This window comes from Schistocerca cancellata, chromosome 1 (genome assembly GCF_023864275.1).
Source record: "Schistocerca cancellata isolate TAMUIC-IGC-003103 chromosome 1, iqSchCanc2.1, whole genome shotgun sequence".
Lineage (NCBI taxonomy): Eukaryota > Metazoa > Arthropoda > Insecta > Orthoptera > Acrididae > Schistocerca > Schistocerca cancellata.
Window position 1 is genome coordinate 1,165,470,383 of NC_064626.1, and position 19,442 is coordinate 1,165,489,824.

Here is a 19,442-nt window from a genome sequence, read left to right on the forward strand (position 1 = left end):
TATCACTTCCAAGGTGGTACGTAAGGGGATCCAGTCACTAAGGACATCTGAGCAAATCAAAGTGCAGACCCCACCAGATGCTATCCCAGGGCCAGCACAGTTCCAACAGAATACCCTATAACCACATAAAGTGGGAGAGTAGCCGTCACGGAAATGCGTTTCTTGGAGAACAAGACAGAACACAGAATAAGAGGAGACAAAACCTTGCATTTCCAGTAGGTGACGATAGTAGCTGTTGTAGTTCCACTGGATGATCGTGTGGCGTGAGTCCAAGGTAAGCATGAAGGAGCCGAGGAAGACGTCAGGTCACTTTGTCAGTAGTTGTCACTGACAAGTAAGGGGTGACATCCATAAATAAGATGTCGGATTCAGGTACTACTTCTTCTCTTTCTGAGGTGGAGGAGGGTAGGACACGGGGAGTACAGGCGTCTGCAAGATCGGAAACCGAAAGGGAGCGGGAGACCTTGGGGCCCACAGATGGTGTGCCTCGTGGCCAAGTGGTGGTAACAGACAGATGGTGTGCCTCATGGCCAAGTGGTGGTAACAGTCTTCTGGCCTGAGAGATCCGGGGAGAGGGTTCCCAGGAGGGAGCCCGATCACCGGCAGATTTAAAATGGAATGATCATATAATGTTGATCGTCGGTAAAGCAGATGCCAGACTGAGATTCATTGGAAGAATCCTAAAGAAATGCAATCCGAAAACAAAGGAAGTAGGTTACAGTACGCTTGTTCGCCCACTGCTTGAATACTGCTCGGCAGTGTGGGATCCGTACCAGATAGGGTTGATAGAAGAGATAGAGAAGATCCAACGGAGAGCAGCGCGCTTCGTTACAGGATCATTTAGTAATCGCGAAAGCGTTACGGAGATGATAGATAAACTCCAGTGGAAGACTCTGCAGGAGAGACGCTCAGTAGCTCGGTACGGGCTTTTATTGAAGTTTCGAGAACATACCTTCACCGAAGAGTCAAGCAGTATATTGCTCCCTCCTACGTATATCTCGAGAAGAGACCATGAGGATAAAATCAGAGAGATTAGAGCCCACACAGAGGCATACCGACAATCCTTCTTTCCACGAACAATACGAGAGTGGAATAGAAGGGAGAACCGATAGAGGTATTGAAGGTACCCTCCGCCACACACCGTCAGGTGGCTTGCGGAGTATTGATGTAGATGTAGATGCCGAAATAGGGGGGCACTTCTTCGGCCGGGGTGGGGAGGCGACTCCCTGACAGGAGGTTGTGGGAACAACAGGGGAGGTGGGGGGGAGAGTGGGGCAGGGCTGGGGTGAGGAGGAGGAGGAGGAGGAGGAGGAGGAGGAGGAGGAGGAGGAGGAGAGTGACACCGGATGGAGTCCCTCATACTTTTGGCGATCCTTAGTGTAAGATGGGCGACCCAGGGACTTATATTCTTGTTCTCTTTGTTTCTCTCTTGTAAGCTGGGCAATCCGGCGAGAGAGGGGGAGTGGCAGTCAGCATGATTAACACACACAGGCAGCAGAACACGAGGGCTTCCCTCATCGACGGGGTGGCCAGAGTCACCACACAAAGGGTCCGTCGTACAGCGGGAAGATGTATTCCCAAAATGCAAGCACCGAAAGCACCGCATGGGTGGAGGGATGTACTGCTTCGTATCACATCACATCTGTAGCACATAACCTTGACCTTCTCTAGGAGGGTATCCCCCTCGAAAGCCAGGATGAAGGTGCCAGTTTTGGTGGAGTTGTCTTTGCGACCCTTCTGCACACGTCGAACAAAATGAACGCCACGCCACTCCAGATTAGCCCAGCGTTCATCAGTTTTCAGGGTGAGATCCCTATGAAAAATGTTGGCGGTGAATGTGTCCCCATCTGTCCTAGAACAGACGAGGTAATGGGGAAAAGGTTTCAGCCCAAGATGGCAAGCCTGGCCCCCCTCCTATGTTTTAGCCAGGGAAGGGAAGACTGCCGGGTCATACGAGACAGCATTTAAGGATCCTTCACCATTTGAAGAGACAGCCGTGTGAGAATGGGCAGATTTTTGCACCTTGATATGTTTCATGCGCCAAGCATCGGACCTGATACCACCCACTCCGACCAGGGGCTCTCCCCATGGGCGCCACCCAGCCACAGCAAGGGCCGTCTGGCATGGCGGCCATCGTCGGGAGTTCCAATGTTCCAACAAGAAAAGCAACCAGTCCTTGGCATACACGGTGAGGGAACAGCTCAGGTATCAGTAGCGTGATCCCTGTGTTGTCAGGGGTGTCAGCCATATGGGTACGTAAGAGCCCCACCACACGGTGCTGGTGACCTAGCAGGGTGGAAGGCGGGCTACAGGGGGGAAGGGAAAGGGGAGAGGAATACACGCCATAGATGCTATGGAGGGATTCTGCTCCATATGGCTCACACTAAAAGCAGTAAATTTTGAAGTGGAGGTCAACATCAAGTGGGGACCAAAATGCCAAAAGGGTGAAAGAACAGGCAAAAGGCACAAAACTGCAACCAATAACCAGGTTGACATAAAGCAGAACACAAAGAGAGGGGAAGAAGGTGGCAAAAAGGAAGGAGCAGGGATAGGGTGGGAGGGGGTAGGGAGGGAGGGGGTAGGGAGAATGGAAAGCAGCAAGGGAATGAAAAATGAGCTACAAGAGCTCGGGGCCCCATGTGCGCCATGCACGAACTCACGAAAGAACTGTGAGCCCCCTGGGGGCTGAATGAATGGAGGTCAAACCTGAAACAGGGACCAAACATGAGTTAGCCAAATGAGTAGGAAAAGAAAGACTGGAAAAAGCAAAACACACAATCATGATTAATGTCCTACAGAAAAGCCAGGTTGTAAATGAGGAAGCCTTGCTGAAGATCAAGTCAGAGAAAATGTACAGTGTAAAATTGAAAGGAAGGAGTACTGTAATGACTGAGCTCCATGCTCACCACATAATTCTCACAAAAGATTTGTGCGCCCCAGGAGGGGTGGGAGAGAAGGGGGGGAGGGGGGGAGCAGATGGAGGGGGGGGGGGGGGGGAGATGGGACGATACCAGGGACAGAATGCCTAATTCCAGGAGCTTACCTTGGAAAAGACATAGCTTTGGTGGAGTAATGTACTGAAGCATTCAGGGTCTGGGTCATACTGGGTAACAAGTGCGGCGGAGTTTTTTTGGAAAAGGGAACCGTATTTTCAGAGGGTGAAGGGAAGAAGCTGCCTGGGGGATTTGTTTGTGGCCAAGATCTGTGGCGTAGTTGTGGGAGAGGAGAGTCCAAGACATTATTAGTGAAGGTATTGAGTGATTCAGTGGTTGAGGGGATACATTTGCCATGGGTACCTAAGCTCCAGGGAAGGGATATGTAAAGGGTGGTAGCTGTCAAAGCAGAGGAATCATTAATTATTGGTTGATTTTATATGGAATGAGGTTTGGTTCTGAGCCTGAGTGAACGTCAAGGGAGGTAAATTTGAATATGGGAAAGGCCAAGATGAATGTGAGTTGAGGAAAAGAAAGTATTCAGAAAGCAGAGAATTTCTCTTTCACCATGAGTCATGGGCACAAAGGTATCAATAAATAATTATGAAACCAGAGGTTCAGTAACAATCTGGATGAATTGTGCACCTAATGAAAAGAAAGGCATAGGACAGGGCCCCTCTGATACATACAGGAGTTCCCCTGATTTGTCTGTTATATCTTATCCTCAACAGTGAAGAAGTTACAGGTAAGGATGAAGCTGACTACAAAGATATTAACAAGGTTTTACACAGACTTATCAGTGGCCGTTGGGGGAAGTAGTGTTCTAGGGCTACGACCTCTAGACTGTATGACTACCCAATGTGATGTAGCATTAACAGCAATGAAAAGGGTTCCTGGTGGGAGAGGGAGAGAACAGATTAGAGACATTCCTGGATGTAGCTGGCATCTTATTTAGAATGGTAGGTTCTGAATGGGTTGGAAGTGATGTTCTACTGGCACTGACAGACACTATCTTATCAAGGTATCCAGACATCTATTGGAGGATATCAATATGGAGTGTGTCCATCCTTCCCCTTTATGAAGTCTTAAACCCTGCTGGAGAAACTTTCAATGAGGTGTCCAAATGTCTTTGTAGGAATGACAAGCCATGCCTCAACCAAAAATCAGAGAAAGTAGTGATATTGGATGCAGAGGTCTGGAGTGAAGCCGATGTTTTAACTCGTCCCATTCCATTAGTACATGCGGTCTCCGTATGTTCTTGGTTTACCTGTAGTTGTCATTTCCATTACACAGTCACAACAGTTGAATTGGACAGCTTTAGAAGGGTTCAAATATGCCTGATGGACTTTTTTACTTAAGTGAAACCCAGTACCTAGTCTACATTTGAAATCACTGAGCTTTCCAGATCTATGCATTCTGCTGTTACTGCTTCTCTACTAAGAACATAACATTCTGGCCCTTCTTTTATACTGCCAGGTCTAGGGGGGTCAATTCTGCATTATGTAGGGGTGTCCGAATATTTTTAATCAGATGGTGTACATATGGTAGGGGGCTTCGTAAAAAGTTATGAAGAGACAGCTAGAATGGTTGTTCTTGTGTATTTTTGGAAGAAGGTAGAAGATGGGAGTCTCTGGATCAGGAAGGGTGAGGAGTTCTGTGGAAGAAATTGTGATTAGGCTTCTTGGGGATGGGGACTAGGGCTTAAGTATTTTCTGGCACTCATTGTGGATGGAAGGAATGGGGCAATTTGGAATAGTTTTGTAAGGTGATATAGAGCAAATGAAGCCCCTCTGCCACATACTCCCCAGTCTAGTAGTGCAGTAGTGGAGGTTGTCTACTGGGAGAGGAGAGGGGATGACAACGACAATGATAGTGAAGCTCTCTGCCTACACATCACAGACAGCTCAGGACTCAGCTTAAGAAGTGTCTGGGGTTCCTGTGATATTTTTCTGAAAGGAATGGGAGAAAATAATGTTTTCTTAGAATTTTGGATTTAAGCTGGAACTGTTCTAGGCAAAGTTCAGCACTAACTATGCAAGATAATGACCTGCTGTTTCTAAATGAGGTGATGGATTAATGAGACGAGATCTTTGACAGGAGTAGTGAAACTGAATTTGGGTGCGTGACAAAGTAAGAAGAGATGTCTCAGGATGAAAGGATCTAGATAAGATGTTAACAATGGAATGAGGGCTGGGAGTGTAAGGTGTTGAATTATGATAATGGCTATGGTTGGGTTTGGGCGTGAGGTGTGCTGGGATTGAAAGTTTCAGTAAGGATGGCAGGCTGGGCTTCTTGGCTAGGAGGGGGGAGGGGGGGGGGGGGAATATTGTTAACCTTCTGGAGGGTAGTTGTGGCTGAGGAGGGAGAGGGACATCACTTTTGAGGTTTTTGACCAAAAGAGCGGACAGCTTCCTCTGGCAGTGTGAGATTTTGTACTTTTATGTACTTTCATCTGTTGGCAGGAATCTGACGATCAGCTCCAAATGGCAATTGGTGGACAGATATTCTGTCACCTAATATTACAGTTTTCCAAAGGGAATAATCGATTTTTGAACATTTCTAATTACCATCTCGATGATACTTGTGTAAGTATAGTGAGTTCCCAATTCTGTTTCATTTCTCAGGGATAACCAAAGGAAATTCAGCATACCTGTAACACATCATCTGATCACGCTTACAATGAACAATAAGCAGATTCTGTAGCAGTTGTTTGGCTGAAATACGGAAGACTGCGCTCTATAAGCAAGTGGCATAAATTCTTGTTTCATATTCATATTGTGTAATATGAATTGAATTCTAGAATGAATGCAATCTGATACCACTGTCATTTTACTTATTCTTTGTAATACAGAACACGTTTATATCAAAATGCTCACTAAGCTACACCAACTTATCACTAGATGATAAATCTTTTCTACAAGACTAAAAATAAGAGAGATAGAGGAACTAACAGAGATTGTATGACAACTCCTGCCCGCATTGTTCCTTCAATGAGTACCATTTCAGTATTACTGCGGGTCAGAAGACGTACCAAACACTAAAATTAACAATAACATGAGTTCTGAAATTGAAGTTCTTACCTTGATGCGATGGTGTAGGACCGTTAGATACAGCAGTATTAGGATACCCTGGGCCACCATTGTGTGTCGATGGCCTCACAAGTCCAACTCCTGTGGGAGGGCCATTCTGCGCCCATGAAGGTGGTGCTCCTGGAGAGATAACACCATTACCCCCTCCACCATAACCACCATACTGTGGTTGCTGTTGGGCTGCGTACTGCGGATTCATTGTGTATCCGCTGGTTCTGTAAAACATTTCCTCAATTTAGCACAATGGCAGTACATACACTTAACACAGCAAGAAATGCAATCTTTATGTTTCTACAATACTGGATTCACAATACCAGCTACAGAAGCCTGTAAAGATGGAAGTTACTCAAAATCAGTTTTGGTTGAAACCAGTTACAACCTCCGACAGTCACACATTATTTCAATTCTATTATTGTTTGGAAGGGCAGATGCTAAATGCAGTTATATAACGTCAACAGCAATATATCTCTGTGATAAAAGAATCAACTCAATTACATCAAATGACCATGGCGTTAAATATATTTAGGCTGGTGCATAAGTTCATAGCAGTTTTTGTTTTGCATAACGGATTCCAGTTGCTATGGGTTTATTTATCAATTCTCATTTTTTATTTGAGTTAACATATTGTTATTTTGTCAAATTGAGAAAGTAAGTTGAGCTAGAAATCTGAACATTGCCAACATACTCTTCTGACCGAGTTCATTAGAAGAGGGACAGCAGTAGAGGCAGCCAGAAACATAAGCATCATGTATGGAGATTACGTCACTGGACAGAGCACAGCTAGCAAATGGTCTTATTTTAAGTAGGAGCATTTTGACATTAGTGACTCCATGTTCAGGAAGACCTTCAGGATTTGAGGAAGATTGTTTAAACACATTAATCCATAATGATACACATGAGATTGCTCAAGAAGTGGCAAATTTGATTAACTCTGGTGATTCTACCATCATGCGATGTTTGCATGCAATGAGGCAGGTTCAAAAATTTTCTAAGCTCTAAGTCAAAATCACAAAAAAACCCAGCAAATGCATCTCTGCTTGCCCGTCCCCAATTGGCTCATGAACAACACTGACCATTCCTATCCTTTATCCTTCATAGCAAAGAAAAATGGTGTCTTTATGCTACCATATGAAAAAGAAAGGAATGGCTGAACCCAAACAAAGCAGCAACCCCCTGTACAAAGACCTGCGAGCATCCACAAAAGATAATGTTAAGCATCTAGTGGAACAGCGACTGAGTGGAGTACTATGAATTGCTTGCCGGAGGTGTAACCATCACTGCTGTTATTTACTGTCAACAACTGAGATGTCTTTCAGATGAAATCAAACGACGAAGATGACCAAGAAGATGCATGGAATGATGCTACTCCATGATGATGCCTGTCCACATTCTGCTAGACTGACAAAAACACTACAGGAGTTGGGTTGGGAAGTCATTCCAGGCCTACCTTATTCACCTGACCTTGCAACCTCAGATTTTCACCTTGTCCGACTATCCAACAACATTCAAGGAACTTCCTTTCCGGATGAAAATGTGTACAGAACTTGGCTCGACAACTTCTTCACCTAGAAGCCACACGATTTCTACAATCATGGAATTGAAAAGTTACCCCCGCTTTGGCAGACTGGTGTACATGGTGAAGAACATATTACTGGAGATTAACGAGTATCTACAATGTTCATTAAACTTACTACCGAAAAACACTATGATCTTGTGCACCAACCCAACAATATCAATCAAAATAGATTTTTTAAATGAATTTTCCAAACACTTATTTCAATTTGTGCCACTGTGAGGCTACAGATGATTAAATGGCTAAACCCAAATAACAGGCAATTAAAAAAAACCTATATTCATTGGAACAAGTATACACACAGACTCGTTGTTGTTGTGGTCTTCAGTCCGGAGACTGGTTTGATGCAGCTCTCCATGCTACTCTATCCTGTGCAAGCTTCTTCATCTCCCAGTACTTCCTACAACCTACATCCTTCTGAATCTGCTTAGTGTGTTCATCTCTTGGTCTCCTTCTATGATTTTTACCCTCCACACTGCCCTCCAATGCTAAATTTGTGATCCCTTGATGCCTCAGAGCATGTCCTACCAAACAGTCTATCTTCTTGTCAAGTTGTCCCACAAACTCCTCTTCCCGCCAATTCTATTCAATACCTCATCATCAGTTATGTGATCCACACATCTAATCTTCAGCATTCTTCTGTAGCACCACATTGCAAAAGCTTCTATTCTCTTCTTGTCCAAACTATTTATCGTCATGTTTCACTTCCATACATGGCTGCACTCCATACAAATACTTTCAGAAACGACTTCCTAACACTTAAATCAATACTCTATGTTAACAAATTTCTCTTCTTCAGAAACGCTTTCCTTGCCATTGCCAGTCTACATTTTATATCCTCTCTACTTTGACCATCATCAGTTATTTTGCTCCCCAAATAGTAAAACTCCTTTACTTCTTTAAGTGTCTCATTTCCTGATCTAATTCCCTCAGCATCACCCGACTTAATTCGACTACATTCCATTTTCCTTGTTTTGCTTTTGTTGATGTTCATCTTATATCCTCCTTTCAAGACACTATCTATTCCGTTCAACTGCTCTTCCAAGTCCTTTGCTGTCTCTGACAGAATTACAATGTCGTCGGCGAACGAGGTCGGCTTCTACCAGTTTTTCCATTCGTCTGTAAAGAATTCGCATTAGTACTTCGCAGCCGTGACTTGTTAAACTGACAGTTCAGTAATTTTCACACAACACCTTCTTTCTTTGGGATTGGAATTATTATATTCTTCTTGAAGTCTGAGGGTATTTCGCCTGTCTCATACATTTTGCTCACCAGATGGTAGAGTTTTGTCAGGACTGGCTCTCCCAAGGCTGTCATTAGTTCTAATGGAATGTTGTCTACTTCCGGGGCCTTGTTTCGACTCAGGTCTTTCAGTGCTCTGTCAAACTCTTCACGCAGTATGATATCTCCCATTTCATCTTCATCTACATCGTCTTCCATTTCTATAACATTGCCCTCAAGTACATCACACTTGTATAGACCCTCTATATACTCCTTCACCTTTATGCTTTCCTTTCTCTGCTTAGAACTGGGTTTCCATCTGAGCTCTTGATATTCATACAAAGGTCTCTCTAATTTTCCTGTGGGCAGTATCTATCTTACCCCTAGTGAGATAAGCCTCTACATCCTTACATTTGTCCTCTAGCCATGCCTGCTTAGCCATTTTGCACTTCCTGTCGATATCATTTTGAGACGTTTGTATTCCTTTCTGCCTGCTTCATTTACTGCATTTTTATATTTTCTCCTTTCGCCAGTTAAATTCAATATTTCTTCTGTCACCCAAGGATTTCTACTAGCCCTCGTCTTTTAACCTAATTGATCCTCTGCTGCCTTCACTACTTCACCCCTCAAAGCTACCCATTCTTCTTCTACTGTATTTCTTTCCCCCATTCTTGTCAATTGTTCCCTTATGTTCTCCCTGAAACTCTGTACAACCTCTGGTTTAGTCAGTTCATCCAGGTTCCATCTCCTTAGATTCACACATTTTTGCAGTTTCTTCAGTTTTAATCTGCAGTTCATAACCAATACATCGTGGTCAGAGTCCACATCTGCCCCTGGAAATGTCTTACAATTTAAAACCTGGTTCCTAAATCTCTATCTTTCCATTATATAGTCGATCTGAAACCTGTCAGTATCTCCAGACGTCTCCATGTATACAACCTTCTTTTATGATTCTTGAACCAAGTGTTAGCTATGATTAAGTTGTGCTCTGTGCAAAATTCCACCAGGCGGCTTCCTCTTTCATTTCTTAACCCCAATCCATATTCACCTACTACGTTTCCTTCTCTTCCTTTTCCTACTATCGAATTCCAGTCACCCATGACTATTAAATTTTCGTCTCCCTTCACTATCCGAATCACTTCTTTTATCTCATCATACATTTCTTCAATTCCTTCATCATCTGCTGAGCTAGTAGGCATATAGACTTTTACTACTGTCGTAGGCGTGGGCTTCGTGTCTCTCTTGGCCACAATAATGCGTTCGCTGTGCTGTTTGTAATAGCTTACCCGCATTCCTATTGCTTTATTCATTATTAAACCTACTCCTGCATTACCCCTATTTGATTTTGTATTTATAACCCTGTATTCACCTGACCAAAAGCCTTGTTCCTCCTGCCACCAAACATCACCAACTCCCACTATATCCAACTTTAACTTATCCATTTCCCTTTATAAATTTTCTAACCTACCTGCCCTATTAATGGATCTGACATTCCACGCTCCGATCCGTAGAACGCCAGTTTTCTTTCTCCTGATAACGACGTCCTCTTGAGTAGTCCCCGCCCGGAGATCCGAATGGGGGACTATTTTACCTCCGAAATATTTTACCCAAGAGGACGCCATCATCATTTATCCATACAGTAAAGCTGCATGCCCTCGGGAAAAATTATGGCCGTAGTTTCCCCTACGGCCAGATCAGTCAATCATCCAGACTGTTGCCCCTGCAACTACTGAAAAGGCTGCTGCCCCTCTTCAGGAACCATACATTTGTGTAGCCTCTCAACAGATACCCCTCTGTTGTGGTTGCACCTACAGTACGGCTATCTGTATCACTGAGGCACGCAAGCCTCCCCACCAACGGCAAGGTCTATGGTTCATGAGGGGGGGAGGGGGGAGGGGGACAGACTCATTATACAGTAGAATTCGTATAGTAAATGCATACTTCGATATGATGCATTTGGAACAATCTATAGAGTCACACAACCATATGACAGACAGAAAACAAGTAACAAAGATACAAAAAAGAGTCATTAAAAAAAAATGGGAAGGTTAAGAGTAAAGGGCTGTAGCACATAAGCTAAGGACAGGAAAGAGACAAGCAAGAAATTTGAAGCTCAGACACATCAATTTCTGTGAAAGTGTTCTAGTGAGAACGCTAGAGAAGGGAAATAACATGGGGTTAAGTATACCATCAATATTATACAAGTATCAGAGAGGGGCCATGACATTTTCAAGGAAAATTTCTTGGCATGTACCCTAACACACACCGAGAAACTATGAAATACCAAATGCTGGATGGCCAGATGTGGAATTAAACTGCACGCCTATAAAATGTTAGTCCAGGGCTTTTTGAAAACAAACCTTGTAAAACCACATATTATCTTATGCCCTTCCGAGTTTTGTGACTCTCTCACATACTTAGTCTCTTAATGTAATCTTCTGCTTTCTGTTATGCAGTGAACTTCATCCACACAAAGCAATGTGATCTTAAGTACTGAAGCATTTCACTTGCTGAAGCAGTGTCATGAAAGATACTGACAAGATAACAGGAAATGTAAACACGGTAATTTTGTCATTTAGCCCTATAAGAATGTAACAAGATTCTATATACACGGTCGTTTGTAAATAACCGATAGTGGAAGTCAAAAACAGGCAGTTAACAAGTCTTTCTCTGGCTACAGCACAGTATTCTATCATTGCTGACACACACACACACACACACACACACACACACACACACACACAAAATCAATTGTGAAAATACAGATCTTCTTCATCTGCCATTTCTGCCCAAGATGAAATGTTAATTCTGATTGATAAACTAAGTGGCACAACTCACCACCCTAATAAACCACAGGACAGTTCCAAAAGTGTGTGTACAGCGTTGCCTAGGAAATGTGCCTACCATCTGCAATTATCACTAATCCATTTTCTTTTTTATGGAGGGGGGGGGGGGGGGGAGTCTTGACCAATTTGATTATGCAGAAGCCATATTCAAATTAGCATGATGTTTGGTGTCCCCAATGTGTGAGCGATTTTACATCCACTTCACTCGTCCAACACCAAAGCTCAAATGAATAAAGCATATATAATGTGCTTTATTCATTTGAGCTTTTTTGTTGGACGAGTGAAGTTGCTGGCAGTGTCCGTGACGTGAAGACTGGAATTTTTTTTCAGTGAGTTATCAACTAATTTTTTGGTTTTGTGTTCAGTGTTTTCATTAGGTGTTATTAGTTTTCTGTTTGTGGTGTGGTAAGACGTTTGATTTATTGTGTGGCTTCTCTTGTTAGGTGTGGATATGACGATTTAGAATAGCGCTATGTTGCAGTCAGAGATGGGGAAGGACATGCTGTCCCTGATTAAATTCCTCCAGGTATTTGGACAAATTCCTGAAATTGTGAATTGCAGTATCTGCTGTGAGAATATGATGTTGTTGAGAGTTCCGGCATCTTGGACCAGGGACAGCTACGTGTGGTGGTGTCGGATGGATAACGTTTCGCTCTCCATTAGACGTGGTACATGGTTCAGATGTCTGGCCATGAGAGAGACTGCTTTGCTGACATACTATTTCTGTTATAGGTCCTCTATCAGTTTTTGTGTGCACGAGACTGGAGTGAGTGAGAGAAAACAGTGTTAGACTGGTTTTCTTTTTGTAAGGAAGTGTATTCTAATTATGTGAAGTATAGGGATAAGTTATTTTGGGAAGAGGAAGTATGGGAGGGGTAAGTCTCCAGTTGGTTTGTGGGTGTAAGGGAGGGGGGCTGTTATTTCAAGGGGGGGGGGGGTTGCTGACTGTCCTTCAGGGTTTTGGAGGGCCATACTAAAAGGGAATTGATGGGGTTAATTGAAGCAAATATTGAGGAAGTGAGTACTGTGGTTTCAGATTCTTTTTCATCTTACAAGGGCTTTGTTCATTTAGTTCTGAACCATAGTTTAGAGTCTAAAAATTATGAAACTATACAAATACAATACATGGGTTTTGGGGGGTGGTTAAATCATTCATAGGGAGTGGTAAGAGGTGCTCCTCTAACATGCAATCTCACTTAGATGAGTACTGCTGGTGGAACAGCGTCCTGTGTTTTTCTGAGGTCTGTGGGTAAGATGCACAGGCCAAGGGTGGTTAATTGGGGGGGTTTCATATGTGTGGGTGGGGGGTGGGTTAATTGTTGTGGACTTAGGTGGGTGGGTTGGGATTGTTTTATAATTATGTTGTAGAGGACCTTTTTTGTTGCAGTTGTTGTCTATTTGTAAAGGTGTACTCGAGTTTTGATTATTTTGTGGCTTTTATTTGTTGGCGGTTTTTTGTTTGGGGGGTCGGCTGACATGGAGGGTTGGGGTTGGTAGGTTGCGTATGGTTTGGTAGGTTTCTTTTGTTTGTGGTTTTTCTTGTTTTTGTGTGTGTGTGTGTTTTTGGGGTGGTCAACCTAGTTTGCAGTGCTGGAATTTGTTGGTGGTAAGTAAGTGTTTTTTGGGTCTACTGTTCTCGAGTTGTAATGTTTTGTGTATTGATTGCATTTTAATTTTTGCAGGGGGGTTTGATTTTTGGGTTTGGCTTTATTTTTCATAGTTGTAGGTGTTGATTTTTTGTCATCGTCAACTGTGGTGGACCTACATAATCAAGGGAAATGTCCGATTCCAATTTTTGTAGTTGTAGCTGTTTCCGTAGTATTGACAGCTGCAGTTGAGCTATATAGGTCATGTGAAGTGTCTGATTCCTATGGACTTTGTTGGTGTGGTGTAGCGGAAAATATATATCAGGAAAGAGGGAAGGAGAGGGAAAGACGAAAGGATGTGGGTTTTAAGGGAGAGGGTAAGGAGTCATTCCAGTCCCGGGAGCGGAAAGACTTACCTTAGGGGGAAAAAAGGACGGGTATACACTCGCGCACACACACACACACATATCCATCCACACATATACAGACACAAGCAGACATATTTAAAGACCTTTAAATATGTCTGATTGTGTCTGTATATGTGTGGATGGATATGTGTGTGTGTGTGTGTGTGTGTGCGCGCGCGCGCGCGCGCGCGAGCGAGAGTGTATACCCGTCCTTTTTTCCCCCTAAGGTAAGTCTTTCCGCTCCCGGGACTGGAATGACTCCTTACCCTCTCCCTTAAAACCCACATCCTTTCGTCTTTCCCTCTCCTTCCCTCTTTCCTGATGAGGCAACAGTTTGTTGCGAAAGCTTGAATTTTGTGTGTTTGTTTGTGTGTCTGTCGACCTGCCAGCACTTTCATTTGGTAAGTCACATGATCTTTGTTTTTAGGTACACACACACACACACACACACACACACACACACACACACACACACACTCTCTCTCTCTCTCTCTTAGCTTGCCCCCCCAATTTCTCACAGCTGTCCCATTACTTTTATTACATTTTTGAAAGGAGATGTTATTGTCTTATTTATATGTATTTTCACGTTTGTTGCTGTTTGTATGTTGTGAGGTCATAGGTGCCATATTGGAGACACTGAGAATGGCCATTTCCATGCAGGTTGGAGCTCATACATATCAACATCTACTAAACCTACTGCTACCAGATGTCTGCTTTTATCCGTGTCATAACGATGATGCAGTCATACATGCGCAAAGAGTAAGAGAACATAACACACAATATTGTTCTCGCATCTGTTATATTTTGAATGTACGTTGTAGTGACAGACTGATCTGTAGTGTAACCCAAGATAATATTAGGCGGGAAGGTGACATGCCAATGAAAGTGAATTAAATAAGTCTTAAGCTCTGTGAAGTATTGATCTGTAGCATAGCCTAGGGACCAGGCTGTGAATTGGCGAAGCTTCTGTTAACCTGAAATGCTTACAGTAAATGTAGCCTAGGTGTACTGTATGTCACGGGAAGCTGAATATAGAGCATATTCTTCTTGGAAGGTATCAACACTTGTTGTTGTGTACATACACACCTGAAGACATTCTACAGATGGCTGAAGTAATCAAAGAATATATAAAAACTGATGGTCAGAAAACACTGACAATGAGTCTGCAATTATTGTTATCAGTCATAGCATGTTGGACATCAAAAGAATTGTCACTATTTGAAGACTGCACCGAATTTCACACATATCACACACACTTCAAAGTGAGAAACAAACCTATGAGTGTAATATGTATGACCTAGCCCTAACAAAAGTAATCAAAGAGTCATGCAGTTTTGCAACTTCTCACAGTGGTCCCAACCACAATGTGTCTTTTATGACAATATTTAGATACATTTTATAACTGAACCGAACACTACATCAGCAGAATGAGGTACAACACTATAATTCACAAGTGTTACATAACACTTTTCAGAGGAATTATATGCGAAAATTGGAATTAAACTCCAAACAGATGGTAAATATTCACAACTAATAAGCTCCAGTAATTCATAGGTTGTTATAGTTAGAAATGTGTAAGACCCACTGCATTTTGATGACAGTAGCAAGGTTTAAGTTTAACAGTTAACACATTACTAATTCAAAATTCACAATACACTGACAAGACTATTGTTATAAATATAAATGTCTAGCCTCTTCAGTGCATGAGACTTGCATCTTCTAAGCCAACCATCTCTGTTGAAATTGAAAATATTAGTACAGATAAAGGACCGAGATAATGATCTTTTGCATACACCTAAGTGTTTTCTAGACTACCGTTCTATATCATGGAAATGCCTGCCAAAACAAAATGGTATTACATATTTATGAAAGTGATACTCATCACAGAAGAGTTTGTTTTGAAAGTAGGAAAATACGCTCTATGAATGAATGAGTTCTGGAATTCACACTGGATAAAACTCGCATGGCAGGAAAGCCAAAGACAGCTGTTACAAATCTCTGACCGTGAAGAAATTAAACTGCACATAATAGGTTTCTCACGTTACTAAAGAAGTGAATCTAGTGAAAGCTTTGCAGAGCAATCAAGTGTATACTGAATAGATGTTCACTACTTGAAAGGCTACGTCTTAAAATCGACTTGACGTAAATAACTTGGTAAAAACAAAACTGATAGGAATTCTATTATTGGCTATCCCTGTAATGCCACATTGCACTTTAAATACAATAATTATACCTTTATTTGGTCCGTGTGGAGTACATAATACGAATTCATAAAATTCGTAATTATGCCCATAACAGAAAGAATCAAGTGAAAGTAATTTCGTTGTGGCAGTTATGAAATGTCGCACGATGCATACAAACAAGTTTCGTAGACTGGATTGCATTCCTTACAGAAACAAATGTCAAACCTCGTACCTGCCGGAGCATTTAAAAGGCACTGACAGCATTTTCCTGTTCACGAACATTACATCTTCTCTTTCATATCTAACGTACTTTCAACTTGTGACGAGAAACACTATCATTTTCTCCCTTATGCTCCCTTGATAGTTCAAAGTTTACGTAACACCACACCATCGTAGTTACATCTGTAACAAGCTACAATTTCAGCGTTAAAATAAGACAGACTGAATTGCTGCACACGTAACGTACACGGCAACTTACAGTACACAGAAAAGATTATTATTGGTTGTTACTACAGGCAGTCGACAAACATCTACTACGGCAAAATTCTTAAAATTGGCGGATGTTCATTCCCTCGAATTTCGGCTTAAGCACAGTAGCAGTGGATCGAATTTCAAAGAAATAAGCGTATGTGATATTTTATATGGTATCAAAGTTAAATGTACCAGCAGTTTCACGAGTCACAAAGAATAGAACATTGATTTCTTGTGAGCGTCATTTAGCAGAAATATGTCAATACTGAATCAGTGTATATCGTCCGTCATACGACTAAAACATCCTTAGCACAAAAAAGCTGACATGTTGTGAATGATCAAAGAAAAGGCAGTTCATTAACAGTCGTGCTTACCTCTTCAGGAGTAACTTTAGTTGTGAATGTCTTAAAAAGAATAAATCACATGAACAGCTTGAATAACACGTTGATTTGTCCTCACAGGTGATAACAAAACTAAGTTGTCAGAAGCAGCAAAACATACGATGCAAAAGGCTACACCTTTGAAAACATGTATATAATGTACACGTCTGACAGTAACAACATATGTATTATATTACTGACACACGACACAGTCAACGAACGTCAAAACCGATAGATGCGCTTTCGAAATCATGAAATATCACTTTTTCAATTAAGAATCCAACGAGTATCAGGCAGTCTAGTCCAGCAGGAACGACAGCACATACTAACATCCAGTTACAAAAGATAAAATTTCACGTTATAGGCAATATAACCATTATACCGAAATGCTAAACGTACTTCTCTCCAGCTGGCTTTGCCACGTAAGGCCTTACTGCGCATGCGCACAGCGAGCCACGTCAACTTGACATCTTTGCCCAAAACAATGATTCAATTTTTTTTTTCCAAGAGCGCAAACAGCAATCGCATCCATACAATACGGACCGTGCAGTATCATATTACTAAACGTGCACATTGAGAACAGTATAGTATAACCAATATCTCCAAAATTTCTTCACTTAGGATGAAGGGTTTATCTGAAAGAACATTTTACATAGAAAATGACCTTTCCACGTCACAAGAAGTGACAGGAGCTTAGTTAAGGTAAGAAACTTCGAGAAAAGTCAAATGAGGTTCACAGTACTTCGCATTTCTACCAAAAACATTTTTTTACGACTTCATAAACTCGAAATCTGGATTTGATTCGATAACTTTGTTCAGCTTACCTTTTGCTTCAACACCCATTAATCTATAGGATGACTGCAAAGATTTTTCGATCTCTTCAGCATTTCTGAAAGTTTCTAACAGTGGCAGACATGTGGCTTCCAGCTCCGTAATTGCCGAAGGCAAACGAGTGAAATTTGACTTGATGTAAATCAGATCTTGCTTCCAATGTCTTTCCTTGAGTGTTACTACCGCATCTTTAATGAAGATTACATCAGTGCCATCAAAGGTGTCTACGACCTAAAACCGAAGGAAACAAATCAAGTTGGGACAGTAACACAAGTTTGCTGAAGCAAGTAGCTGTTAACCAAATGTTCAGGAATTTACAGCCTCTTACGGAATTTACTTCATCTAAATTATCACAGAAAAATCTGATACCAGTTGTTCATGTTCCGGTGCGCCATCTCGTCAAAACAGGTTGTGGTGGCAAGGATAGACCTCTATGTGTGGCAACACAGGCAGATGCTTTCACATGTGTTTAATACGAAAAAAAGTAAGCATGTGATTTATTTACTACTGTCAGAATTATCAAACTTTTGTGCTTTAGACTCTGTTTTTCTTCTTTGTGGAGGATACCAACGTATGCACATTATCATGCCGAAATTTTAGACTCACTGTTTCAGCTACCTAATGTAGCACAAGGGGCTAAAGATGGAACTTGCTTTAGGGTAGGATAAAACATTTTGAGTGCTTCCACATCCTTCAGCAATATGACCATTGTTTTATTTAAATTTACTGGCCACAATATTCCTAAAAATTATAAAAATATCCGAGTGATGCTACTTTTTAAAACATGACATACAGTCAGAAATTTTTTAGCAAGCTCAGATCACCTGGTTTGCGAGTAGAGAGGAAGAAACACTTTAAGCAACTAGTTCAAATGATTTATTCTGGTAATGTTCAGAGCAGTCTTTCTTTTAGTGAACAGTAGTTCTTTTGCTTCTCGCTTCCCCTACATATTGAAAGTTGGAGTGAACTATTCTCCCACCTCCTGAAACTGAGTACACCCCGCTCCCACGACCTGTACTTCTGAACTCCCAATGAAGCTCTGTGCTAACTGCGTCTGATCAGCAGATTGAAACCTTACATTTAATTCAGTGTAGGCTACAGTTCCGAAGTGTGTGAACTGCATCGTATCAGAGGACCTAAGCCGTTTGTTATTCCGCTTTTTTTTTAAGATCAGTTCAGTCTCCTGTAGGGCCTGTCTGTATCTAAATATTTCTTTCCCATCTTAAGAATTAATTTTTGTGAACTATTAAATAAGAATGAAGTTTCCCTTTTTCCAGGCCTTATCAGATAACAAAAAGAACTAGGAAGCAGATAAACGCTATTGTGGAACACAAGAATACTTTACTCTTTTGTGCTTCCCACATCCCAGGTAATGGTCTGTGTTAGAACTGAAAGCACCCAGCCCTTTCTGTCAAAAAACTTGCATGTAAAAAAATTCGTAGAAATACGTACACTGGTTTGCTACTAAAGGTCATTCAACTTTTGTAGGCAATAACATTATAAAATTTTGCTTTCTAACATATATGTTTATGGATTTTTCTTAGTGCACTTAAGGGGCTCCGGAAAGGCTCAAAATCATGAAAAGTTCAATTTTTACTTTTTTGCGTTTACTGAATCTGCAGACTGTTACCTTTTAATAGATATATAATTTATTCAATTCCGAAGACTACAACTACTTTTAAATTTTTTTTAAATGTGTTCTACATGGGCGTGACCCACTGTGGCGCTGTTAAACTGCTGTCAAATGGTGTTATTATTAACGTCCGTGTTCATCAGGTACATTTTAGTGATGTGAGATAAAGTATGTGTTGTGGCTAACCTGTGATGGTTCAATATATATCGCTGGTGTGATTGTCGATTGTTTCATTTTTATTTACTCTGTCGTTATCTCGAAAATATTCGTAATTAATTCTGTTTCTTGA

At 41.7% G+C, this 19,442-nt stretch overlaps 1 protein-coding gene across 3 annotated transcripts in view; it reads right to left on the minus strand.

The window, feature by feature from the left end:
• Positions 1 to 17,158, minus strand: part of LOC126093805 (protein transport protein Sec24C) — a 121,728-nt gene extending 104,570 nt beyond the window's left edge. For 2 of the 3 annotated variants that reach the window (XM_049908749.1, XM_049908747.1), the window contains exons 1-2: positions 16,684 to 17,112; positions 6,014 to 6,237 (exon numbers count right to left, since the gene is read on the minus strand). In XM_049908749.1, the coding sequence (XP_049764706.1) occupies positions 6,014 to 6,221 (208 nt within the window). In that variant the 5' untranslated portion in view covers positions 6,222 to 6,237; positions 16,684 to 17,112. Of the gene's footprint in view, positions 1 to 6,013; positions 6,238 to 16,683 lie in introns of all 3 variants that reach the window. The other variant, XM_049908748.1, reaches the window with a different exon arrangement.
• Positions 17,159 to 19,442: the final 2,284 nt, after the last annotated feature.